At 40.7% G+C, this 27463-nt stretch overlaps 4 protein-coding genes across 4 annotated transcripts; all 4 read right to left on the bottom strand.

Annotated features, from left to right (window-relative positions):
- Window positions 1-1408: 1408 nt before the first annotated feature.
- LOC121607141 lies at window positions 1409-10695 on the bottom strand. Its single transcript, XM_041937833.1, has 11 exons — window positions 10641-10695; window positions 8437-9057; window positions 8307-8343; window positions 7768-7847; window positions 7373-7453; window positions 7143-7202; window positions 6954-7013; window positions 6710-6814; window positions 4356-6237; window positions 3427-3591; window positions 1409-2710 (listed from the first exon to the last, which is right to left on the bottom strand). The coding sequence occupies exons 2-11, from the start codon at window positions 8998-9000 to the stop codon at window positions 2415-2417; spliced, it is 3330 nt and encodes a 1109-aa protein (XP_041793767.1). The 5' UTR covers window positions 9001-9057; window positions 10641-10695; the 3' UTR covers window positions 1409-2414.
- A 1358-nt stretch (window positions 10696-12053) lies between these two features.
- LOC121606199 (nuclear factor 7, brain-like) lies at window positions 12054-13487 on the bottom strand. Its single transcript, XM_041936393.1, has one exon. The coding sequence runs from the start codon at window positions 13485-13487 to the stop codon at window positions 12054-12056; it is 1434 nt and encodes a 477-aa protein (XP_041792327.1).
- Window positions 13488-17586: 4099 nt separating this feature from the next.
- On the bottom strand, window positions 17587-19014 carry LOC121606964 (nuclear factor 7, brain-like). The gene has a single exon (XM_041937592.1). It carries the CDS (start codon window positions 19012-19014, stop codon window positions 17587-17589), a length of 1428 nt encoding a protein of 475 aa, XP_041793526.1.
- Window positions 19015-24053: 5039 nt separating this feature from the next.
- LOC121606647 (nuclear factor 7, brain-like) lies at window positions 24054-27223 on the bottom strand. Its single transcript, XM_041937106.1, has one exon. It carries the CDS (start codon window positions 27098-27100, stop codon window positions 25661-25663), a length of 1440 nt encoding a protein of 479 aa, XP_041793040.1. The 5' UTR covers window positions 27101-27223; the 3' UTR covers window positions 24054-25660.
- Between the last annotated feature and the right edge of the window lie 240 nt (window positions 27224-27463).

The raw sequence follows: 27463 nt of genomic DNA, 5'->3' as shown, positions 1-27463 counted from the left end.
GACCAAAAGGACCCAGAAGTCAATGTTTTAGTGTTAAGGTTACCCACACATTTGTGCTGGCAATAGTATTTCTTTGAGACAATCACAATCTCCCAAATTGAGTTAAAACGGCAGTTTCACAGTGAGTGCACAGCAGTGGCTTTTGCAGTAAAGGTGTGATGTTTATGGCTGTCGGTTTTGCCAAATGTCTATTTACGAAGCATGTCTGAATCACTTTTATTTAATTTTTACAAGGACTTAAAATCCATGTACCGCAAGTAATATTTGATAGTTGTACACGAAGCCTCTACACATCTTTGCAACAAGTCAGATTTACATTTGAGTGGCTGACATCACGGTTTCATGTTACCATATGAAAGTCCAATTAAATGTCAACATGTCTTGCTATTTATATGCATTACCTTTTTGCTAAAAGAAGCTAAACTATAATTCTTCACCACCCTTTACCCCAAAACATTGAGATGACAGCTAGTTCCAATAGTTACTTTGTGGGTTAAGATTTTCCAAATATTTAAATGAGATTATTAAATAAGATGTGTTATTAAACAATTGAACGGGTTATGAAAAAAAAAAAGAAAAACCTCGATTAACGTTAGCTGCTATAACCTGATGCTACACATGACGTGATCAGTCATTAAAATCAATTATTAAATAGCTAGCTAGTTAAATGGCACTGAGTCTGTAGATGTGAACGTCTCGACCGGGCAGCCTGCGGATCCACATAAATCGACAGGGTGACATAAAACGCTACATATGAAGGAAATAATCGTATTTTAAGTAACACAAAATTAGAGTCGATACCTTCGGACATCAACGGGGACAGAACGTTAACGGTAGCCGCTTCATTTCCCCCTCTGCGACGGAAGCGAAAAAACAGGGAGGTTGAAATTATTTTTTGGATGGTTTTAGCATTAAAATAAAATACTGCTACATTATTAACCTGCTGATTTTAACCACAATACAGCTGGTTACATTCCGGAGCCTGAGCCTTTGCAGCAATGTGAGCAAGAAGCATCACAAACAACGCATTTCCGCCTGTCCTTTCAAAGTAAAAGCCCGCGATACTTGGGCACAGGAACGAGATAAACTACCACAGCAGCAAGCAAAGTATGATGAGAGTTTCCTCAATAAATTACAGCTCAGATGCTGTCTGCACGCAGAGGTGGACACTATCGAAGGATATTTACCCAAGTACAATTTTGAGGTATGTACTTCAAGTGACTCCATGTTATGTCACTTTATACCTTAACTCCACCACATTTCAGAAGAAAATGTTATACCATTTTGTCCTCCACATTTATTTAAGAGCTATAGATTAAGATTTAATTAAGACACAGATCTCTTCTACAAAGAAGTTTAGAAAATAATACAAGTCTAACATATACATTACCTATAATCTATAAATTAACTTTAAACATAAACAGTAGTAGAGATTCACTTCACTTTGACGGGCTACAGTGCCAGATTAAAATGCTGCATACATGTTATTAGTAATCATAATGTCAAAATACTGAATAAGGTAATGTAATAAAGACGGGAAATTCTGCTGCCTACCTTTCATACTGTGTGTTGCTTATACTTCTGTACTTTAACATTAGTCAATTTTTGAACATGTGACTTTGCTGCTGCTACAGCTGCTTCTAAGCATTACCTTTACGCTTGTCATTGATATATACAGTACATATATACAAGAGGAAAGGCCTGATAGGGTGCACAAATCACTGCACGATCATGCAAGCCCATTAGTGGAATACAGGTAATGCATCTTTTTGGTCATTACTAGAATGTTATTCCTGGCACTTTATTGGTGGTAAATTGTTGTACAAAGACAAACAAAATAGTGTACATGAATACAGCAAACAGAATAACAATACAGTATGCCAGATATCTTGGTCACAAGTTAACTTACAGCTCCAAACTTTATTAGCCATCAGCTAAATCTGTGTAAGACATAATTTGTCTGTATACATGAGCTGTCTCTGTCCAAATGAACAACGGAACAGTGAAAAATATACTGTATAAAACAACAGTAATGAGTGAGACCTGCACCACCATAAAAATGATCAAATCTCAATCTATTCCTAGCCATATTAATGGTTGGAAACACAATGTTGCAAAAGAAACGGCCATGGAGAGTGAACGAAAGAGAGACAAGGAGGAACAGAGGGTGGTTAAGGACAGGAAAATGGAGGAAACAGTTGCACAAAACAGATTTTGCATTCAACAAAATATTACATTTATAACTGATGAAAAACTTCAGGATTCTCTGCTGTGGTTCTGAAGCACCTTAATTGCTGAATGGTTACTGTACACATGACACATGATCACAACGTCGCCGGTTTGATTCCAGCCAGCAACCTTTGTTGCATGTCATTCCTACTTCTCTCTCCCCGTTTCTGTCGGCCTCTTCACTCTCAATTTGTCCAATAAAGTGGGCAATTCTGTGGTTCTGCTTGCCCAGGCCAGTTACTGTTTGTGGACTTAGCTTGAGATGTTCCGCTTTGTCTTTTTAGGGCAGTGATCCTGTTTCTGACGTAGTCCTTTATACCTTTCCATGAACGGGTCTTCAGTGCTTCTGGCTCAGCCTCAAGACACTGAATACAGTCGTGTTTCTGAGGGACCTTGTGTCCTTGAATTAACCCCATCATGTGTCTTTCAACAGCAAGAACCTCTGCTTCCTCCCATTTCTGTTTACCCTTATTTTGGGCGCCTGTGGGGTGAAAGGGGATATAATGAACTTGTGCCATCACTAAAAAAAAACAAACTGTGGAACACTAAAAGATTCCACAAAATAACCAAAGTGTCTTTCATAGCATAGTGAAGCGTCTAAATCTTCAGACACTTTACTGTAAATCTGGATCAGACATTAAACATTAACAAATTAACTAGCTAATTTTAAAAGGGATACTTTCAAAGAAACAATAAAGGCAATTAACGCAGGCAGCAAATGCAAACCAAAACCTAATCTTTAGCAGAGAAAACTAATATCATGTCATGAGGTAACTGGCCATATTGTGTGCAACTATTGTAGTAAAAAGAAAATAACCAAACAACCAAAAAACCATCCTGACAAACTCAGGCAGATAAGCCAGGCAGTCGGGCACCACACCCAAAATACGCAAAAAGTGATTTGGCAACAAACAAACATTGGCAGCAGAGCATCTCCAGTTGTTTCTGCACTCCTGAGCAGTAGAAGTCTGCTGCTCGATTTTCTTGTGCCTTACCCTGCCGTCTCATCTTGGTTCTTATTTATAAAACCAACTAGACCTTTAAATCTTTAAGGTAACAACAGTAAATGTTTAACTAACAAAAGTTTATATCACTGTCCATTACTGTGAAAAGGGGTTTTTTTTATGATTAAAGAAACTCTTGGTCAAGAGGCCCATGATCAAAAAAAGAAATGGACAGAATGACCACCATTAGTACCTTTTTTGCCTGAGTTGACAGATGCTGGAGGTACAGTCCTGTCGGCGCCCGTTGTGGCTCCGTGAGCTTGTTCATGATAAAGCTCTGCTGGTCTGTAGTGTGCGCTGGAATGGTCATTGTGATCCCATGATGCAACTTCTGGTCCTCTTGCAGGCTCTAATCGCTCTGCATTGAAGACAACAACAATAAGTCACTGATGTCTACTGACTTGCCTTATGACACCAAATTCAATTGACAAATTCACTAGAGTTCATTTGTGAAGCCCATCCAAAACCTTTTTAGAAAGGCATGACTTCAAACTCAGCTTTAGCTATATACCCGGTTCCTGCGTGTATAATTTGAAATTAATTTTGTATGAAAGTGGTTGCTACAAATACAAATACATAGCTGTAGATTGCATTGGTTGATTTAGAAAGCTTTTAAGTAGGTTATAGACAACGCCTTCAACATTGCTCAGAGCTTGTTGAAAATATCAAACCAGCTGTTAAACCAGAGTCAAGTGAAGTCAGTGGTTACCTTTTGTATTTTCAAGTGGAAAATGATGAGATGATGAGAAAGTCCTGTGACTCTATTCTCAAAGCAGTGGGACAAACACTGTGTAACCTTCCTAAATTGGTGATAGGTGCAGTCCCCGGATAAATGTACTGAGGTTTGGACATCAGGAAATGAGCAAATACACACCGCACTTGTGTAACCAGGTCATAACACACGTTTTGAACTGTTAATTTACAGTTACAAGGTTACAGTGTTACAACAGTGCAGCTGCTCAAACACCGAGTTACAATCATATTCTTTTGTGACTAATGTGCAGGTAACACAAGCTTCTTCACACTACACTTATTCACAGATTTACCCCCTTTCTAAATCCTGCATTTAATCCTAAACCATGTAAAACTTAAAAGAAAAAAAAAGAAGCGAAGATTTATTACCATCAGGGTCCATTTCGACGTCATCCAGCTGCATGCCACTGTCCTGTCGCAGGTTTCGGACTTGATTATTAGGGCCTAAAATTTGGTCTGCCTCATTGTCATCCAGGTTTATTAGCTGCAGCATTGTTGCGTAATGCTTCCTGATCTTTGGTGATTTCAGCGCTTCTGGGTCTTTAGCTCCACATTCTTTGACATATTTCTGGATGCACTCTGAGCCATTGTAGGCAGACAGTGCATTTGGTCGGCCAAACAGAAAGGGATTCTCGCTGGGGACTCCACACGTCTCGCGAACTTTTACAAAAAGCTCCATAGCAGACATGAACGATGGTTTTAGTAAAACAGGGACCATCCTCCCACACTTCCCTCGTATGTCAACTCTAGTGAAGAACCTACACATGGTTCTTTCCAAATTTGACACAGATATGTCCATGCCAGTGTCCAAGTTTGACTTTTTCCGTGACATAAAAGCTGTTAGCTGCACCGATGATACCTCTGTGGCTCTTCTCCTGTTGAAAATTATTGTTCGAGCGAGTACTACCTTGGCCAGAGCAGCATAGTTTTCTGCAGAGGGACTCTCTCTGAGTTTTCTCTCAGCAAGAAGATGAACATTCTCCATGTGGAAGTTCAGGCGCTTTACATCTTGAGCAAAGGGCACCTTCTTTTCTGTGTTTAATTTTGTTTCTCTGAGTGTTGTTAATGCGCCTGCAGAAATGAGCTTGTTCCATTTTTTCTGGTACACAGAGAGGAAGTTTCGTGCAGACTCTGCCAAAGTTGCATCACCACACTTCACTGCGTTACCCTCAACAATGCTACATGTCTTCTGTAGGTGATAGCCAAGCTTGATGGCAAGGGAAGGTATGCTGTACGTTTTGTTTTCTGCATCGTAGCCTGCCAGGACGTTCACCGCAGCCACGACATGTGGGAAGCTTGAAGGGACAAAGAAGTCCTCCAGTTTCTTCAGAGGGGTTATTTTTTGAGCTTCAAGCAAAAGCCTTGCTATCTGACGAAGGTTCTGTCTTATATAATCATGCTTCTTCACATCAGATCCGTGCTGATTGAACAAGAGCTCACCAAACTGCAAGATCACTTTGTCATCCATGACAGCTTGTGTCACATCATCGTATGTCATCTGGGACAGAATGCCCTTAAATCCATCAGTTATGCCGAGGTCTTCTGAAGTTTCAAGCACACAACGCAATGCGATGCGCTTTCTTCCGATCTGTGACTCATTGTCATTCCTCACTTTCTCTGGGCACAACCTCATGTGTCTGTGCAAAGCTTTCTTCACAAAAAGGCCTCTACAGTAAAGACAATGAAGAAAGTCTTTGGCTTGTCTAGTGTGCATTGGTCTTTTTCGGACAGCAAGTTGGCCTTTTCCTGTTTTTAAGACAGTCTTATTATGAGCAAAGTTTCCTTCATTTGTTAATCTGTTCCATATCTTTTGTCTTTCTCTGGAATTTTTGGGATACTGAAATGCAGCTGCAACCTCTGTTTTGTCACTGTGAATCCTCTCAAGATGTCGTGCCATTTTGGATACTGGCTTAGAACAAAACACACAATAATTCCTCTTGTCATAAACACGGTGTGCTTTAGAATTTGAACATGGCAACACTACAGTTTTAGAAGACTTCTTCTGATTAGTTGCACATGTCTGCTTTGGAGGACCGACACTTTTGGCCTTAAGCAAAGAACTTCCCAATTTAGCCCTCCTTTTCCTTGGGAGAGAAGGCCTTTCGCAGGTGGGGGTCGAGGGACTGCTGTGACTGGATTCATCTGAAGAGGCCAAGTCATGGTCAGACAGGAAATCAGAGAAGTCACTATCACTGTGAGGAAAGTAATCAGGATCACTGTCCCCTGACTCGGCTGAGGAATTTTCTTTTTTCTGAAAAAGGAAAAAAAAAGGAAAATTCAACTAAATATTTTAAACAAAAGACACAAATATCTAAATGGTAACTTAAATTAGCCACAGCTAATTTGAGAAAGAGAGATTTTTTAAAATGTCTGTAATTCATCCTTATTTAACTTATTATTGACAGAATAAAACATTTCATCCAGTAATATTTGTTAAGTTTGCATTCAAGCAAAGAGGACTTCCATAAGCAACTCTAAATGAATATGTTCTTGACTAACACCATACAAGAGCTCTGGAGCTATGGAAATGATCAGCACGTTTGAAAGTGCGTGTATGTCATTAACGCTGAGATTGTCATCATTCACAAACTGACTGTAATATATCATATAGAGATGTGACACTGTTCTGAAATGATGTACTGCTTGATACTAATATCATCTTCACACTAAAACATGCACTATTTGTAAAGGATTACACACGCAAGCAAAAAAAGAGCAACTACCACTGATTCTGCTGTTGACATCTGGTCCTCTGGTGTATCACAGTTCTCCCATTCTTCACTACAAGATACAGGTGATGGACAGTCCGCTGAAAGACGTGATTGTGACTGAAAAAAGAAAACAGTGAAAAGAAAACAAAAAAACATTTTAACAGCCACGGGGTTGAACCTTGATTATCATTGAATTAATAGCACAACATGTACAAATTAATGGAGCAGTCATTTATGCACATTGATGTGGAGCTACCTTTGACTTTCCTGCAGACAGATGAGCCTGCCCTTCATTACTGGTCTTATTTTGTCCACACTTGGATGAATCATCCATTCATGAGGAGGCAAAAAGTGAATAAAACAAGAGTATTATATTTGTGCATGAATTTTAGGAATAAAATGTTGTACTTCATTGCAAATGAAACTGCAGCATCTCAAAGGCTACCTCAGTAGCTGTGTGTGGAGACTGCCCATCATTGCTGTCATCTGGAGGTACTGATTCCAGCTTAATGAGGGGACAAAGTGAAGTTAACAGGAAGTAAATGTGTGGACTTGTCTGTAATAATCTTTATAACAGAGATTTAAGAAAATTATAGGTAAAATAAATCAATAATTTTACAATAACACTGGGTAGCAAACATCTGACCTTCTTCAATAAAAAAAAGTCACACTTACAAGTTTATCCAACTCTGCCAGTTGTTTGAGTAGTTGTGCACGCTGATGTAAAAGTACTGAACGCCATCTCTCATTGCTGGCCTAAAAGCAGATGAAAAAAAAAATAAAGGTGTAATCTAAAGCTTGTGATCTCTTATAATACTCCACAGGCCTCTCAGACTACTGGAAATGTCCACATGATTGCAGGTGATGGCTAACATTCATGTGGTAGATGCTATTATTAAAATTGATTTGCAATGTGCATCATCAACCTTTGTAGGAACAAACAAGCCAGATGTCATCAAACATGTAATACAAATTCTAACACCATTATGTGTGGAGTTTTTTTTTTTTTTTTAATAAATACAGAAATAAGAACTTCTGTAATTCTGTTTTAGTGCTGTTAATTTCCTCACCGGCGGACTAATGTTCCCTTCTTGAGACGGCTCTTTATTAGCATGAGCAGCTACATCAGGGACAGACTTGTTTACAGCTCCTGAGCAAAAGGAAAGAAAGTTTGAGAATGTGAAGGAAGTTGGAGACAACATTCAACAGTACTGTAATCAGCACCACCTGTTTTAACAAGTGACTTATCTGTAGTATGTTAAAATGTTTTATTTTTCTTTTCTGAATGATGACATGTTGATGTTTCTCGAACAGACCTGTCACCTGTCCCAACCTATTTGACTGCTGACTATACACTCAGAAGCCAGTTTGTTAGTTTGGAAGCAGTAAATCCTACCTTCATGAAGATTGTAATCTTTCGTTTTTATTTAATCTCTTTTTAGATGTTTTTGTTCAGCTTTATGGTCATATTGGAGGATGTCGTTTGCGGTGATGTTGATTCGTATCAATCAAACAGGAACACGTTTAACCACACTGAAGAGGCTTTTCTCTCTCCAATACAGCACCAGCATGCCAGCACACCACAAAAGGTATTTCAAGTCCAGCTTACCCCTGCAGTGTGATGAAGGTATCCACTGATGCTGCTCCTGAGAAGAGAATGAGGCATGACCATGAGTGTACTCAAAAACAGTAGCAAACTCTACATTCTCCCCTTCAAAAGTAGCTTGACATGTACTTACACGTTGTCCACATGACGGCAGGCTAATGGGCAGATCTTGAAGTCCATTTGGTAAACCATGATTGGTTAATGTAGGTTGAAATGACGCTTTGTAAGGGTCATGGGTTGCGAGAAGTGGTAGATGTTGGGGCCTGCAAGACTGGGGAACTTGATCTGTTTGGGGTAGAGACGGTGCAGGTGCATTTTTTCCTTGGTTTACAGTTAGCAGCAGTGATGAAGCGGGAGGGCTTTGCTGAGCAAAGGACATGCTATGAGAGGAACTTGGGACAGCAGTGTTGGCAAACAGCGTGGTGGATAATGAATTGGTGCAAATATGAGAAGCTTTGTACAGGGCAGAGTGATGAGTGGATGGTAAGGAGCTGATGTCACTCATGCAGCTCTGATTGGGCGCCTGCAGGTGCTCGTAAGTGGTTCTTTGGTCAGAAGACGAGCCCAGGCTGAGATTCCGAGAGCTGGGCTGTGGGTTGAAGAGGGGTCCTTGAGCTGCAGTTCCTGACCAGCCATTCTGGCCCACCCATGACTGACAGGGTATGCTGCTCTTATTTGTTGCCAGGTTGTCCATCATTCTCCATAACCATCAGGGTGTTGCTTGGAGTCACTCTTATTTTCTGGGAGGCCGTGCCTGTAGAGCAAAACAACATACACAACTGATCATCAAGTGACCTACACTTTTGCATACTTTCCACTGATAAAATGTCATTCCTTCACATCGAGGCTATAGAGAGATTTTGTGTTAATAAAACGGAGCTGTTGCGAGAGAAAGTTCAATAGGATATTTTTCACTAATAAATGTCAAGACTCTAAGAACGCAGCAGCACAATGTGTGTACAACAGTTTCAGTTTCATTCATTAATTCCATCGATAGCTACTGTGCTATTTATGGCTGCAATTAATCTGCTGATTCTTTTAGTGATCATTTGATTGATAGTTTGCTAATACAAATAAATAGGAAAATATAGATAAAATGTAAAATATATAAAAATAGAAATGCCCATTACAACTTCCCAGAGCAAAAAGTGACTTATTGAAATTGTTTTTTTTTTTTTTCCAACTAACAGTCCAAACCCAAAGATACTCAGTTTACTTTCATTTAAGACACAAGCTGTAACAATCAAACATTTGGTGTTTTTGACTGAAAAACTACGAAAACAATGAATAGATTATCTGTATAGTTGCTGATTAATTTTCTGTCGATGATCTAATCAAATAATCAACCAATTGTTCCAGCTCTGGTATGACTTGTTAGAAGCCATGAATCTAAACAAGCCAAACAGCCTGAAAAATATTCTAGTATTTTAACAAACACTTAGGTAAGCTGCATCTTGGATCACGACTGGCTCCCAAACTCTGATTTTAACTGTCTTCCTTCAGCAGAGGAAAGTAAAAACAGTCTTCGAGTGTCAATCTCTGCCCATCCTTCTGCACATTTAAATGCAAACATCCAACTGAAATAACAATAAGTAAAAGACATTTTTGAATGGAGGGTGACTTTAAGAAATAACCACCAAAATTAAACTGATTTCAGTAGTTAACTATTAAAAGGTCTGCTCAACCAAATGACTAAAAACATGTTTCCTCACTTACCTCTGCAGATATATTTTTTATAAGTTTTAAGTTATTTACCTCTACGATTTCTACCCCCACACCATTTCAATGGATCTGAATGGAATTTTACATATTATGCACAGAAAATCACACGAAATACCCTGTCTCTAGAAACAATGTTCATCATGTTCACTAGTTAATCGAGAGACCTCACAGTGTTATCAGGGAACAACTTTCCCACGAAGGAACAGCCCATTTAAAAACTGCTTGCAGCTTGTTCTAGTCAACTAACATTAGCTAACGTTAGCTAGAAGATTACGTTTAGTAGCACTCAAAGTCATACAGTTGCAGGACCAATTATGAATGGAGACGAACTAACTTATTTGCCCCAAACCACTGTACATTTATTCTTGAACTAGGGAATAATAGCTACAGCTAAATCGTTGTAGTTATGTGCCACCACATCGACGAAACGCAGCTAACGTTAAGCTAGCAGAGTGGCGTCCCATTTCTTCAGTTCGTTAGATAGCTACACTGATTAGCTGTTAGCATATTTTGCTGTGAATTTCGTTGAATTCATTCTTAAATCTAACGTGGACTCCAAAGTGACCAGGCTAAAAATACTTATCTGTAGAAAATGTTGGAGTACGAATACCATACCTGTGAACATCACCGGAAGTGGCGAGCGTTTGTTTACAACTAAGTCCGTCTGCAGATAGACCCTTGTCTCCCGGCTCTTTCCAATGGATGGTAACATAAGACTTCCGCTGGGTTTTTCAGAATAAGAGCAGCATCTCCACAGCCATACCACAGACTACAATGAGGTTATTAAACTTAAACAACAAAAACAAAACACAGTTAAGTGAGTAGTAAATCCAGATCCAGATCCAGATTCAAACCATTTCCACAAAATAATACTACTCCATTAAAAGTCCTGCATTAAAAATGTTGCATTGAAAAGTGATTGTACATCAAATGTGTTTTGAGTATCAAAAGTAAAAGTACATTTTATGCAGCAGCATTACCCTTTTAGTTACACATTATGAGATGTATAGATGTAGATATTTATATATATATTTTTAATCATATTAAACTCCTGAATTTTGTTAATGAACATGTAAGATATAACACAAACCTTGACTAATCCCACATCTGGGAAATTTGCAATGTTCCAGCAGCAAAGGGGGCAGTGGAATGGTAAGGAGCACCAGTAAGAAAAAAAGCAAGTTATAAAAAGTAAAAAAAATATAGTATAAAGTAAATCATACAATGAGTAAAAATGTAATACTGTATGTAATGTAACATTATTGTAAAGTCGGACAACAGCACGACAGAAGGACCTGCAGTATCTCTCCTCCACACACCGTGGGTGAAGCAGCCTGTCACTGCAGGAACTGTCCATGAGCTGTCAGTGTCCTGCAACGGGTGGGACATGTTCCCAGGAAAGATAGCTTAGCCATCATCTTCCTTTCTCCCCCTGGGTCAAAGGGGCCATCTCAATACAGAGCTGGCCTTCTTAACCAGTCCGTCATGTCTCATCCTGTCAGCAGTCAAGATGCCACTGCCCCAGCAGACCACTGCACAGAGGATGGCTGGTGCCACCACAGAGGAGCACCCCCTGCACTCCAAAAAACCTGAGTCTACCATGTTGATGTCCGCTCCCTGGATGTTCACTGGTGTATGAGGAGAATTTTTGCAGTGAGAGGCATTTTTAATAATGCAGAGGAGGGGAAACGTTGCTCATTTTTTTTTCCAATATAACACGTGTCAATGTGTGAAGAGCTCTGAATACAAGATTTAGACTGAAGTACTTCAGTTGATTGAAGATAAATGGCAGATCCTGGCAGTAAGTTTGAAAGATGATATTTTAATGCAAACTTCACATTTCCAAACACCACAACCCCAAAACAGTCAAAAAGGATCAGCAAGTTATTACATTCTGTTTCATCTATGTTTTACACAAAGTCCCAACTTTTTTGAGTTGTAATAATGAAACCACAAATCAGTTTCTGAAACAAACATAGACAGATATAGTTGGAACAATTACCTTAAGTCAACAATTGAGAATTAACTTTAATCCCTGATCATCACAGAAACATCAGTTTGACACATTTTGATGTCAGCAGTTTTTGCATCACCAGCGGGTGTAATAGTAAAATATGGGAAGAGTTTCTCAGTGAAAGTGTCTCTGTGAGTGTAGATGTGAGTCATGTCTTCAGGGTCGTAGAAGGACACCTCCCCTCTGTCATAGTCCAGCTGGACTCTGATCCTCTGGAGACTCTTCTTCCCTCTGACAGTCTCACCCAGACCATTAGTGTATTTTCCACTGTGATGCAATAAACACCAGAGTCCATATTCTGGTGAAGCACACAGCTTCCCCTTCCTGTCAGCTGACTCTTTAGCCAAACCCACAATCCAGCCAGGATGGTCTCCCACCTCCACCTCCCAGCTGTGTTTCCCTGAGCTGAAGCCCTCAGAGCCCAGAACACTGGAGTGATTAGTGCTTCTCTCTGGATTATCAGGAAGCTGCTGCTCTGTGTCTCCATGTCTCACACTGGTCAGATCATCAGACAGATAGAGCCAGGGGCTTCCAGTGTTTGGGTCCAGAATGACAGGACTGAAGTGGACCTTGTCCTTCATCTTCTCCCAGACTGTGAAGGACAGGTTGCCCAGGTGTTTGGCCACATCTATCAGAGCTCCTGAGAGCAGCTGTGGATCTGACAGGGAGCACTGGACTCTGGCTCTGGTCTGAGTGGCTTTATAACTGCTGAGGAATGGCACGTTGTGTTTCTGCAGGTCTTCTTCAACAGCACAGATACTGTCTGACAGAGAGCAGATCTGCTGCTGAATCTTCTTCATCTCTCTGCTCACAGTCCACCCCTTCTGCTCCTCTTCCTCCCTCAGAGCTGCCAGTCTGGACTCCTCTTCCTCCCTCAGGAACTGGTGGAGCTTGTTGAACTCTGCTCTGATCTGCTTCTCTGTGGACAACAGCTGCTTCTTTGAGTGTTGAATCACTTCATTGTATGTTTCCTCCACTTGTTTGTATTTGTCCCTCTTGTCCTGCAGAGACTTTAAGTCAGATTTCAGCTGGTCCTTCAGGTCACTGACTGGTTGTTCTACAGGAACCAGCTTGTGACTGTGGTGCAGAGAAAACTCACAGACAGGACACACAGCTCTCTGCTCGTCCTCACAGAACAATTTAGGCTCTTCTTGGTGTTTACTACACATCACCTCCACCTTCTTCTCTCCTTTTTCTGTCTCAGATGATTCAGCTTTCTGTCTCTCAGTAAAGGTTTCAGACAGTTTCTTTAGTGCAGAGTTTTCTCGAGGATTTGAGGACTTTCTTTTACAAGTGGGACAGTTTCTGTTTCCAGCTTTGTCCCAGAAATTTTGCAGGCAGCTTGAACAGAAGCTGTGGTTGCAGCTCAGAGACACAGGATCTCTGAACGTCTCTGAACACACATGGCAACTCAGGAACCTTTCGAGAATGAAGCTTTTCTCAGCCATTTTCTTTTGTTCTGACTTGTTCTGAAATGAAAAGACTCACCAAGTTTTGTTTCCTTCCAGTTTGACTCTTTCAGTCCTCTGAACGTACAGTGTTCGACAGAGATCTCCCACAGGCTGCTGGCGTTGGTGTTGACCAGCCTCTTTCATTAGTTAATCATTGATGGTACTAAATCTCGCCATCTGATTTTACAACCAGCAGATAGAACGGGTTTACAAGCCGCCCTTCAGAACCTGGAAGACTTTCAAGTTCATTCTGGATCCAAACATGTTTAAAGCCTCTGTCTCCCTCTGTGTGATGATCTGAAGTCTTAAACTCTCTCTCTCTCTCTCTCTCTCTCTCTCTCTCTCTCTCTCTCTCTCTCTCTCTCTCTGTGTGTGTGTGTGTGTGTGTGTGTGTGTGTGTGTGTGTGTGTCTCAGTATGCATTCATGTTTGATTTGCAAAGTAGAGCTTTTCCATTCAGCTCTCCTGTTTATTGCTGATTACAGCTCTCATTGTCTTGGACTTTGTGTGACAGTTTTGTTTTATTGTCTGAACTTTGGAACATGTACTTCCTTGTGATTTCTGCTTGTTGTTTTTTTCTGGACAGGGTCAACAATTCAATTGTGGCAACAGTCCTGACGATCATTTCTTTTTCACTTGATCTTCAATGAGAAAGTTCTGCAAGTACTAAAAGCTAAACACTGAATCTGTTCTTATTACACAGAAACAAAACTGCAGGGCATGCAAGGTGACCAGAGTGGAGGAATATAACTGAGTTAATTTATTCATATACTGTATTTGGACAAAGCTTTAAATTATTGAAGTATTTATATTTCATGGTACTTTCAGGTTACACTTGCAGTAAAGAACCAATCAGGTTACTTCAGATGCCCTGTTTGATGCAGAGTCACATCAAACACAACTCAAACACATTCACATGCCAATCTGCCTGTGACTGCACTTACAGGACTGAAGGTGGAGGTGAGGAAAGGCTTGTTGTTCAAGTCTGGTGAACATGATCCATCACGGTGTTGATCCCACTGTAACTCATTTCATCTGCAGCTAACTGAAAACCTCGAGCTGTGACTCTTCTGTCCACCTCTGCACATCCATCATGTCCATCAGGGTTTGTTCAACAAAATCCACTTCAGGAACTTTTCATCCAAAAATCAACAAAGGAATCTTTACTTTTCATTCAGTCTCTTTGTCTTTAAGAACTTTTTGCTGATGTTTCTGCACTGCACTTCCTTAAGTCCACCTGTTCATTCGAAAGAGTAAAACTTTGAATTTTGACATTGATGTTGGACAAAGTTTAGAGTGAACCACCCCCAACTGCTGGCTCTGTCTGTGGGTTTCTAAACTGTTACAGGCCAGAATTAAGACACCAGTATATTATGCAGGGATTTGCCAGGTGTGGAGGTGAGAAAATAAGCAACATTTGTTACACCCAAACCACAAACACTGCTTGACCCAAATCTTCAATCTTTTTCTTATTCTAATGAGCCGCTGAGTGGAGCTTCGCTCCAACACCATCAGAAAAGGGAAGAATGAGAGAAGCAGAGAGGGACGACTGGAAAAAGAAAGTTGCCAAAAATGAAACATGTTTAAATTCTGTCTGACAAACACAATGAGATCTTTGTGACAGATATGTATTTTAAGAAAAAACAGAAACCACTGCAAAAAGGTGACACTATGGATCAGCCTGTGCAGCAAACTATCATGTGCATATACAGTGCCATGAAAAAGTATTTGCCCCCTTCCCGATTTCTGTGTTTTTTGCATATTTATAACACACAAAGGTTTCAGATCATCAAACCAATTTTAATATCACACAGAGACAACCCAAGGATATATAAAATGCAGTTTTCTAAATGATGATTCACATAGGGCTAAACCTGTCTGGCCCGATGTTAAAAAGCAATTGCTCCCTGAACCTAATAGCGAGTTGTGCCACCTTTGGCAGCAATAACTGAAATCAAGCGTTTGCGATAATTGGTGATGAGTCTTTCACACTGCTGTGGAGGAATTTTGGCCCACTCTTCTTTGCAAAATTGTTTAAACTCTGCCATATTGGAGGGTTTTCTACCATGAACTGCCCGTTTCAGGTCACACCACAGCATCTCAATTGGATTTAAATCTGGACTTTGACTTGGCCACTCCAAAACCTTAATTTTGTTTTTGAGCCATTCAGAGGTGGACTTGCTGGTGTGTTTAGGATCGTTGTCCTACTGCATGATTCAAGAGCGCTTCAGTTTGAGGGCACAAACTGATGGCCGGACGTTCTCCTTCAGGATCTTCTGATAAACAGGAGAATTCATTTTTCCGTCAATCACAGTAAGTTGTCCAGGCCTGCAGTTCTTTGGATGTTTTTCTAGGTTCTTTTGTGACCTCCTGGATGAGTTGTTGTCACACTCTTGGAGTAATCTTATTTGGTCAAAGGGGGGGGGGGGGGGGGGGGGGGGGGGGGGTAAACCTTGGTAAACTAAATCATCATTTAGAAACTGCATTTTATATATCCTTGGGTTGTCTCTGTGTGATATTAAAATTGGTTTGATGAACTGAAACCTTTGCGAGTGATAAATATGCAAAAAACACAGAAATCAGGAAGGGGGCAAATACTTTTGAAGTGGAAATAAAATGTTAAGTGTTCAAAATGACCAGGCTGTGAACACAACATGAACTTTGTCTTCATCTTGTGGCGTTTACAGGAAGAGAAACGTGTCGGTGCAATCACATCCTGTCCACAACCTGGACATCTAATAATGTTGATGACGTCATGCAGACGTGAGCATGATGTCCCTGAGAATGGTGTGAAGTAGGTTACAGATAATAACGAAACGTAACAGTTGAAGCATTTCTGAGAGCACAGAGCAGTGTGAGGATCAATGCAGCTCTTCTCCAACAGGCAGTGTTTTATTCCTCATGTTTTCAGCTATCAGGGTGTCTGAGGTTGATTCACTTTGCTTTAAATAAAGTTGGTTAATTATTCATGTTATTTAGGAGAGAAACTATACATTGAATTTGTTTGGGCTGCCCATCAATGTTGAGGTTTAAAGAGTTTCACTGAGAAATTAGTTGTTTTAACTGCTGATGATTCAGATTAATTAGCTATTGGACTTTGTTGTTGTTGTTGTAGTCGTCGTTTAAATGTCTCTTATAATTTGTATTTATTGTGATTTGTAGTTTTTCTAAGTCACTATTTGTCAGACGAATGTTGAGAAACTGGAAACAACCTCATTCACACAATTCTGAAGGAAAACTGTTGCTGTTTTAATGACACATCTCATGAAGCTGCATCCATCTGACGGACATTTAAAACAGACAGAGCTGAGTCAGAAACATTATTTCTTTATGTTGATCACAAACTGGACATTTCCATTTATCATTCATGTTACTGACCATGTAAAAACTTTAAAAACATCACAAACAGCATGAAGAAGCAGTGAAAGAATTAAAGACTGAGTCAAAATCAGACTCAAATAAAACAGTTTCAGCATTTTGTCGCAACATTTTCTTCTGGATTCAACTTTATTCTAAGAGCTGATTAAACCTGCACACTAAATCTACGTCTAAAAGCTAATAAAGCAGTTTCAGTGCAGTCAGAGTATTTACAAAACAACACAAACAAGTAGAAGTACGAGTTCCCTCCATGAACACATTTTGACAAAGGAAATATGAAAAAATACTTTGTGGTTAAAGATGTTCCAAAAATTATTTTCAGATGAAGTTCATGATTTTATGTTTTTACAGAAAATTAAAACAAGTTTGCATCATTCATTTCAGACAGCAGACTCACTTGACTACAAATGAATTCTGCTGAAGAACAAAAGAAGAAACAACAATCAAGTTTATAACTGATCAGAAGATCCAGACAATGAAAACTGATGTCTGATGATGATAAAAGTGACAGAATCACACAGCTGGAAACAGATTAGGGGACACAGTTCATGTTGTATTGTGGTCTGCTTCAACACAACATGCTGTTAACCAGGTTAATCAGCTATAATCAAAAAATCATATTAGATTTGTTCCTGCATGAAAGATCAGATGATAAAACACAGTTTCAGTGTTTGGTTGATACACAAAACAGCAAAAGTTGAAAGTTTAATCCCTGATCATCACACAGAAACATCAGTTTGACAGATTTTGATGTCAGCAGTTTTAGTATCACCAGCTTCTCCAATATAAAAATATGGGAAGAGTTTCTCAGTGAAAGTGTCTCTGTGAGTGTAGATGTGAGTCATGTCTTCATGGTCGTAGAAGGACACCTCCCCTCTGTCATAGTCCAGCTGGACTCTGATCCTCTGGAGACTCTTCTTCACTCTGACAGTCTCACCAACAACATCAGTGTATTTTCCACTGCGATGCGATAAACACCAGACTCCATATTCTGGTAAAGCCTTCCTCTTCCCCTTCCTGTCAACTGACTCTTTAGCCAAACCCACATTCCACTCAGGATGGTCTCCCACCTCCACCTCCCAGCTGTGTTTCCCTGAGCTGAAGCCCTCAGAGCCCAGAACATTGCCATAATTAGTGCTTCTCTCTGGATTATCAGGAAGCTGCTGCTTTGTGTCTCCACATCTCACACTGGTCAGATCATCAGACAGATAGAGCCAGGGGCTTCCAGTGTTTGGGTCCAGAATGACAGGACTGAAGTGGACCTTGTCCTTCATCTTCTCCCAGACTGTGAAGGACAGGTTGCCCAGGTGTTTGGCCACATCTATCAGAGCTCCTGAGAGCAGCTGTGGATCTGACAGGGAGCACTGGACTCTGGCTCTGGTCTGAGTGGCTTTATAACTGCTGAGGAATGGCACGTTGTGTTTCTGCAGGTCTTCTTCAACAGCACAGATACTGTCTGACAGAGAGCAGATCTGCTGCTGAATCTTCTTCATCTCTCTGCTCACAGTCCACCCCTTCTGCTCCTCTTCCTCCCTCAGAGCTGCCAGTCTGGACTCCTCTTCCTCTCTCAGGAACTGGTGGAGCTTGTTGAACTCTGCTCTGATCTGCTTCTCTGTGGACAACAGCTGCTTCTTTGAGTGTTGAATCACTTCATTGTATGTTTCCTCCACTTGTTTGTATTTGTCCCTCTTGTCCTGCAGAGACTTTAAGTCAGATTTCAGCTGGTCCTTCAGGTCACTGACTGCTTGTTCTACAGGAACCAGCTTGTGACTCTGGTGCAGAGAAAACTCACAGACAGGACACACAGCTCTCTGCTCGTCCTCACAGAACAATTTAGGCTCTTCTTGGTGTTTACTACACATCACCTCCACCTTCTTCTCTCCTTTTTCTGTCTCAGATGATTCAGCTTTCTGTCTCTCCGCAAAGACGTCAGCCAGTTCCTTCAGTGCAAAGTTCACATCTGGATCTTCTTTTGAGGACTTTCTTTTACAGATGGGACAGTTTTTGTTTCCAGCTTTGTCCCAGAATTTTTGCAGGCAGCTTGAACAGAAGCTGTGGTTGCAGCTCAGAGATACAGGATCAGTGAATGTCTCTGAACACACATGGCAACTCAGGAACCTTTCGAGAACAAAGATTTTCTCAGCCATTTTCTTTTGTTCTGACTTGTTTCCGGAATTGAAAGACTCACCAAGTTTTGTTTCCCTCCAGTTTAAATCTTTCAGTCCTCTGAACGTACAGTGTTCGACAGAGATCTCCCACAGTGTGCCGGTGTGGTGGTTCTGTTCAACAGTGTGAGAACTGAGCTTTGATTTCACCAGCCTCTTTCATTAGTTAATCATTGATGGTCATCAATCTAGCCATCTGATTTATAACAAGCAGATTGAAACTAAAGCTGTTTGGAGCTTTTCCATTCAGCTCTCCTGTTTATTGCTGATTACAGCTCTCATTGTCTTGGACTTTGTGTGACAGTTTTGTTTTATTGTCTGAACTTAGGAATATGTACTTCTTTGTGATTTCTGCTTGTTTTTTTTCTGTACAGGGTCAACAATTCAATTGTGGTAACAGTCCTGACGATCATTTCTTTTTCACTTGATCTTCAATGAGAAATACCTGCAAACACTAACAGCTAAACACTGAATCTGTTCTTATTCCACTTATTCTTATTCAAGTACTGTATTTGTACTCATTTGAGATATTTTTACTTAATATTTGTATTTCATGCTACTTTCCAGTTCTTGTCCAGTAAATTGGGAAAGTACCTTTTAGTGTATTACATTTACCTGGCAGTGATAGTTAATAGTTACTTTTCAGATTTAAATGTCATGATATTAAAGTACCTTCAATGAAGCCAGGAAAGAACAGACGTCACTGTATGTGTGTGAGCTCCAACAGCAGAACCAGCCAGCCTTTCCTCAGCGTTCTGGAGTCTTTGTTCTGCATTTGACCCCAAATGGAGCTCTCACTCCATGTAACACTTAACCCAGGCTCTCCCCCAGGAGCTCTGAATGACTGACAACACCAGCAAAGCCTGTACGCTCAGGGCTCAGATGTGAACAGAGTGTGTGTTTCAGTGTGTTACAGGCCGGCTGGAGAGAACCAGCGCTGTAGAAAGAGAAAGAGAGGAGGGGTGATGAATGAATATTTGACTGGCTGCTCTTCAGTCCCGTGTGCTATAATATTGATGTGGCCCAGAAGCCTTGATGCCTTGAGAGCTCAGGTATGCTAGCACACTGCCAGCATACCTGAGCTCTACCTGACCTCCCAGTACGGAAAACCAGTGTGGTTTGAATATGAAGATGTGTGTGTATGCTTGTGTTATTTCCCTGATTGCATTTCTCACAGTGTTTAAACATCTCATGAAGTGGAAGACATCTTCTGGCTGAGATATGGCAGTAACACCATAACAACAGAAAGCACATGTGTCTGATTGTCTGACACAGTTTAGGTCATCAGTTTAACTGCCCTTTTAAATAAGTGCACGAGGTAAATTAAACTGCAGGTAACCATGGTAACAACACTTCTGTTTACAGCTTTGTGACCAGCAAAGTGGCAAAACGAGAGACCAAATTAAGAATGAATGATGAAAATGCAGCTTTCTAATCCCCATAAGTCACCATGAAGTATTATTCAAATATGTTCATCCTCCAACAACCAACCAACATCAGCCCGAGCTCACAGCTGTCCTCCACAGACACACATTACCTCACAGGAAGAAGAGGGGAAATAACTCAGTGATATTAATGGAGATCTGAGAGATTTTGGGTTGAGAAGAAGAATAGCTGCTCAGCCTCCACCCAGCATTTACGAGCTGGGTGATGTCTTTTCCCATTTGAGTAGAATCAGTCCAGGAGCAAGTAGAAGGCCACAGGGGCAACAGGGAATGGAAATCCAGACGGTTCAGGCAGACAGGAGCAGTTCAGTGATTTATTGAAAGGGTGAAGATATATAAGTTACTGGAATGGGTAGGAAATCCAAACAGAAGTCACAAGAGTCCAAAACAGGAACTGGGTAAGAAAAAAGGGCAGGCACAGCATACAGGTGCCAGGGTTCAGGGTTCAGGGGTCAGAGCTGGTGAGTTGTGGGAAACAAAGGCATCGAGCAACATTGATGACGATGCTGATGAGAGAAATCGGAAATAGGAAAGCAAGTGGACGTGAGAGTCAGGTGACAGGTGGAAGTGTCTGAGGACATCTGGTGGATGGATGGTGAATGGAAAAGCAGGAGCAGACGGGAAGTGGGAATACAGCCGAAGGGAGGACAGAGAGGCAGAACGGCCAACAGACAGGACTGAGGCAGCTGTTTTGAAACTGCAGGTGGGGTGGCAGTGGTATATCAATTAATTTAATTTTTATTTTTTTGTCTGTCACTCAATGCAGATACAGGCCACCCACATGGAATCACCTGATGCACAATAATACCACATTTATATCAGCTTTTGTCAGCTGACATGAAATACAAATGATTCATGCAAACCTCATATGTTCCAGTTCATGTTCTAAAATAAAAGAAACACATAAACAGAATCAGTATATAGGAAACATTTTGCTTTATGTCCATGCGTTGTCTTCATCAGCAGAAGTTTTGATTTCACATCTTTTTCATTATTTCTTTCAATATGCTTGTGTTCCAAGTGATGCAAATGTATTCAAATCAATATTAAAAATCTACTGTATATTTGTGTATGTATAAAATCAAATCAGGTTCCTTCAGATGCCCTGTTTGATGCAGAGTCACATCAAGCCACACAAGAAAAAGTGTCATTTCAGAACTTTGGCAAAATGCAGTGGGAGCTGCAGATTCCCACTGGATTTAATGGACTCAAACACACATTCACATGTCCAATCTGCCTTATTTTAATGGACCGCTGAGTGGAGCTTTTCTCCAACACCATCAGAAAAGGGAAGAACGAGAGAAGCAGAGACGGACGACTGAAAAAGGAAAGATGCAAAAAAACATGTTTAAATTCTGTCTGACAAACACAATGAGATCTTTGTGACAGATAAGTATTTAAAGAAAAAACAGAAATCAACTGCAAAGAGGTGACACTATGGATCAGCCTGTGCAGCAAACTATCATGTGCATATAAGTCAGGAACAGAAAGTGGAAACTAGAAAATTCCCTCTGGGAAATTTTGAAAGGGACATGGGGGGCTACTGCCGGGGGAACCATCTCTGTCAACATAGACATGATCATCTTTCACTGAGCAATGATTGAGGAGCTGTAATCACATTAAGTCTTCTGTGTGTGTGTATCTCTGTAATCAAGTTACCTGTATGTGCGTGCGTGTGTGTGTGTGTGTGTGTGTTCGAGCCAACAAAAATATCTGCGTTTTAAAGTTTGAATGAAGTCTCTAGGAGAAAGTATGGCGAAGCAGCGGACAATTGAAAAAGGCAGCAATTTGAGAAAACAGCAGATATCAGAGGTAGTCAGTCCCTGATTAATGAATTGCTCTCAGCTGTGCCTGTGGGTTCAGCTCAGAGGTTGCCATGACAACTTGAGTGATAAAAAGCAGGCCGTATGCAGAGAGCAGGCAGTATGCAGTGAGATTTGGGTTCTGCGCACCTCCTAAACAAATCCCCCCAGGAGAGAACCGTACCTCCTATTAGAGTGTACTATAGATCATCGGACTCCCGAGACCTTCCTGAGTCCGAATATCATCTCGTTTTATTCCTGAGACAACAACTTTTCTTTTTATGGCGATCTAAAGACAGGAGGCATTTCTGCTTTTCTCACAAAACAGCTCTGAATTTTTACATTGGAGTCAATGGAGAGCTGGAGGGAGCTGGCTGCACAAAAAGTCTCACTATTTAAATTCAGTAAGTCTCTCAGCTTTTTCAAAGACATCACAAGAAAGAGGACAAGTTTGTCTACAAAAAGATCCAACAATTATGTGTCTCCTATTCACCGTTTGGATTTTACGGCAATTTTAGAAAACAATTTCAGGCGATTTCTCACCGGCTGTCTCACTCTGAGTGATGACATCACCCACTCTAGGGGGAGAGATTTTGAACATTTTTTGAGAAACTTGATGGTCTTCAGATGGTCATAGCTCGAAAGAAAAGTAATAGCACACCGATCCCGATCAAACCGCACGTTTTGATATATAATTTGCGAGGGTTTTCTCAAAGCTGCGGGACAACTCAAGGGACGAAAATTTGGAGGAGGATGAAAAATGAGCAGAAGCAGAAGAAGAAGAAGAAGAAACACGCGGGATAACAATAAGTGACTCGGGACGTTGCCCCGTGTCCCTAATAAAATGTTCAGTGTTCAAAATGACCAGGCTGTGAACACAACATGAACTTCGTCTCCATCTTGTGGCGTTTACAGGAAGAGAAACGTGTCGGTGCAATCACATCCTGTCCACAACCTGGACTAGAGGTAAGATCGGGCATAAAATGTCAATCATTACGTTCGGGTCGGGTCGGGTCGGGCTTCTCTCTCGCTGACTTTTTTTTTTTTTTTTAATAAATATATGTTTATAAAAATGTATACTAAAACGATACTAAACTACGGAATACTTGTTATAAAATAAATAATTTGGATAAAACATAGAAGGCTAAACAGGAGGCGCAGAGCCAGAGCATGCTCTGCGCACGTGAACGTCGTCCTCTTAAAATTCCACAAAAGTCCACATCTGACCTGCTGGTATCCCCGATATGGAGCAGCAAGAAGTGAAGGATAAACTAAAGACAGGGGAATGGAAAAGGCAAACATGCACCGGTAAGAGTGAGGTGTGGAAAAGCTTCAAATTGATTGTTGAAAATGCTACAGAAACTTGCGCTGATAAAACTTGCGTCTCTGTCTATTATCCATCCGTCATTGTTCTTCTTTGTCTCTCTGCCTCTCTCTCTCTCTTAAAGTGCCGCGCTAAATTCTTAAGGACGTACTGCTGCTGTGGTTTATGGCCCAATTTTCAACCCGTCAAAATGACGGACGGCCTTGAATTTTTCCCGTCAACTCGGTTGGTTAATGTAACCTCTGGAGACACAGAAATATAAAATATGTAAATGTTTATACAGTCTTGTTTAACTTAGATTTCGTTACAAAAGACAGGCTTTAATTTGTTATCATAAATCACCCCTCCTCCTCCCGAGTCCTCACAAATAAAATATAAAATTTCGGGTTTGCTTCGGGCTCGGGCCTGCAAATCACGTTAATTGGTCGGGCTCGGGCTGGGTCGGGCTTTAATACTCGCGGGCCTGGGTCGGGTCGGGCTGGATTGGGACCGATCTTACCTCTAACCTGGACATCCAACAATGTTGGTGACATCATGCACACGTGAGCATGATGTCCCTGAGAATGGTGTGAAGTAGGTGACAGATAATAACGAAATGTAACATTTCAGCAGATTATTCATGGTATTTAGGAGAGAAACTATACATTGAATTTGTTTGGGCTGCCCATCAATGTTGAGGTTTAAAGAGTTTCACTGAGAAATTAGTTGTTTTAACTGCTGATGAATTCAGATTAATTAGTTTGTGGACTTTGTAGTCGTCGTTTAAACGTCTCTTATGATTTGTTTCTATTGTGATTTGTAGTTTTTCTAAGTCACTATTTGACAGACTAATTTTGAGAAACTGGAAACAACCTCATTCACACAATTCTGAGGGAAAACTGTTGCTGTTTTAATGACACATCTCATGAAGCTGCATCCATCTGACGGACATTTAAAACAGACAGAGCTGAGTCAGAAACATTATTTCTTTATGTTGATCACAAACTGGACATTTCCATTTATCATTCATGTTACTGACCATGTAAAAACTTTTAAAAACATCACAAACAGCATGAAGAAGCAGTGAAAGAATTAAAGACTGAGTCAAAATCAGACTCAAATAAAACAGTTTCAGCATTTTGTCGCCACATTCTCTTCTGGATTCAACTTTATTCTAAGAGCTGATTAAACCTGCACACTAAATCTACGTCTAAAAGCTAATGAAGCAGTTTCAGTGCAGTCAGAGTATTTACAAAACAACACAAACAAGTAGAAGTACGAGTTCCCACCATGAACACATTTTGACAAAAGAAAATATGAAAAAAACACTTTGTGGTTAAAGATGTTCCAAAAATTAATTTCAGATGAAGTTAATGATTTTATGTTTTTACAGAAAATGAAAACAAGTTTGCATCATTCATTTCAGACAGCAGACTCACTTCTTGACTACAAATAAATTCTGCTGAAGAACAAACGAAGAAACAACAATCCAGTTTATAACTGATCAGAAGATCCAGACAATGAAAACTGGTGTCTGATGATGATAAAAGTGACAGAATCACACAGCTGGAAACAGATTAGGGGACACAGTTCATGTTGTATTGTGGTCTGCTTCAACACAACATGCTGTTAACCAGGTTAATCAGCTATAATCCAATAATTATATTAGATTTGTTCCTGCATGAAAGTTTAAGATCAGATGATAAAACACAGTTTCAGTGTTTGGTTGATATATTTTTAATCTGGTTTAATCAGATTTTTCTAAAGTGATCCAGACAGACTTTGAGGTCGGAGGAGTTTTCATTGTCCATCAAATGTGACCATTAACTTTTAAATTCAAAACAATACAGTGTAAATGTTTTCAGTCATGAGCACGAAAACCACTTTGGATTATTGATTTCAGACCACAGAAACAGTGAGCAAAACATTTCCATGACCCTCAACACCAAATCAAATCTGCTTCAGGTGTAAAATAAAATGAGAAAAGACAAACAGATCCAGAGTGTGATGATGAGTTTAGAGTTCAATAAACCTCAAACATCACGACACAAAAATATTTGAAGGCAGAAGTTAAAAGTTTAATCCCTGATCATCACAGAAACATCAGTTTGACAGATTTTGATGTCAGCAGTTTTAGCATCACCAGCTGCACCAATACTGAAATATGGGAAGAGTTTCTCAGTGAAAGTGTCTCTGTGAGTGTAGATGTGAGTCATGTCTTCAGGGTCGTTGAAGGACACCTCCCCTCTGTCATAGTCCAGCTGGACTCTGATCCTCTGGAGACTCTTCTTCACTCTGACAGTCTCACAAAGACCATTAATGTATTTTCCACTGCGATGCAAGAAACACCAGATTCCATATTTCGGCAAAGCATACACCTCCCCTTTCCTGTCAACTGACTCTTTAGCCAAACCCACATTCCAGCCAGGATGGTCTCCCACCTCCACCTCCCAGCTGTGTTTCCCTGAGCTGAAGCCCTCAGAGCCCAGAACACTGGAGTGATTAGTGTATCTCTCTGGATTATCAGGAAGCTGCTGCTCTGTGTCTCCACGTCTCACACTGGTCAGATCATCAGACAGATAGAGCCAGGGGCTTCCAGTGTTTGGGTCCAGAATGACAGGACTGAAGTGGACCTTGTCCTTCATCTTCTCCCAGACTGTGAAGGACAGGTTGCCCAGGTGTTTGGCCACATCTATCAGAGCTCCTGAGAGCAGCTGTGGATCTGACAGGGAGCACTGGACTCTGGCTCTGGTCTGAGTGGCTTTATAACTGCTGAGGAATGGCACGTTGTGTTTCTGCAGGTCTTCTTCAACAGCACAGATACTGTCTGACAGAGAGCAGATCTGCTGCTGAATCTTCTTCATCTCTCTGCTCACAGTCCACTCCTTCTGCTCCTCTTCCTCCCTCAGAGCTGCCAGTCTGGACTCCTCTTCCTCTCTCAGGAACTGGTGGAGCTTGTTGAACTCTGCTCTGATCTGCTTCTCTGTGGACAACAGCTGCTTCTTTGAGTGTTGAATCACTTCATTGTATGTTTTCTCCACTTGTTTGTATTTGTCCCTCTTGTCCTGCAGAGACTTTAAGTCAGATTTCAGCTGGTCCTTCAGGTCACTGACTGCTTGTTCTACAGGAACCACCTTGTGACTCTGGTGCAGAGAAAACTCACAGACAGGACACACAGCTCTCTGCTCGTCCTCACAGAACAATTTAGGCTCTTCTTGGTGTTTACTACACATCACCTCCACCTTCTTCTCTCCTTTTTCTGTCTCAGATGATTCAGCTTTCTGTCTTCCAGCAAAGACATCAGCCAGTTCCTTCAGTATAAAGTTCACATCTGGATGTTCCTTTGAGGACTTTCTTTTACAAATGGGACAGTTTGTGTTTCCAGCTTGTTCCCAGAATTTTTGAAGGCAGCTTGAACAGAAGCTGTGGTTGCAGCTCAGAGACACAGGATCAGTGAACGTCTCTGAACACACATGGCAACTCAGGAAACTTTCAACAAGAGCAGTTTTCTCAGCCATTTGTTAATTAAGTTAGTTTCCAATAGCAGGACTCACCAAATTCCTGTTTTTGTCCCTTGATTGCGGCAAATACTCCAATCGTGTGTATTCCAGCAGAGACGTCACACCCTGTAATGGCGTCTCAGCTCTGTTCAGCAATGTCAAAATCTACCTTCACTTTCACTTCTGTCTGTCAGCGGTGAAATTATTTGGAGGAAATGCTGCTATGTTGTGTTGTCACCAGTGGATGGTGTCAGAGGTAAATATTTGTTTTCCAAACAACAAACTAAAAGACCAGATGTGTAAAAATTATGACGCCAGATGTGTTGTTTGACAAAACAAAGAATATAAAAGCTCATTAAGAACCACAAGCAACAAGAGGTT

Source organism: Chelmon rostratus, chromosome 5 (genome assembly GCF_017976325.1).
Source record: "Chelmon rostratus isolate fCheRos1 chromosome 5, fCheRos1.pri, whole genome shotgun sequence".
NCBI classification, from domain to species: Eukaryota; Metazoa; Chordata; class Actinopteri; order Chaetodontiformes; family Chaetodontidae; genus Chelmon; species Chelmon rostratus.
The sequence above is the reverse complement of the archived record's forward strand: the minus strand, read 5'-3'. Positions and strand labels throughout refer to the sequence as shown.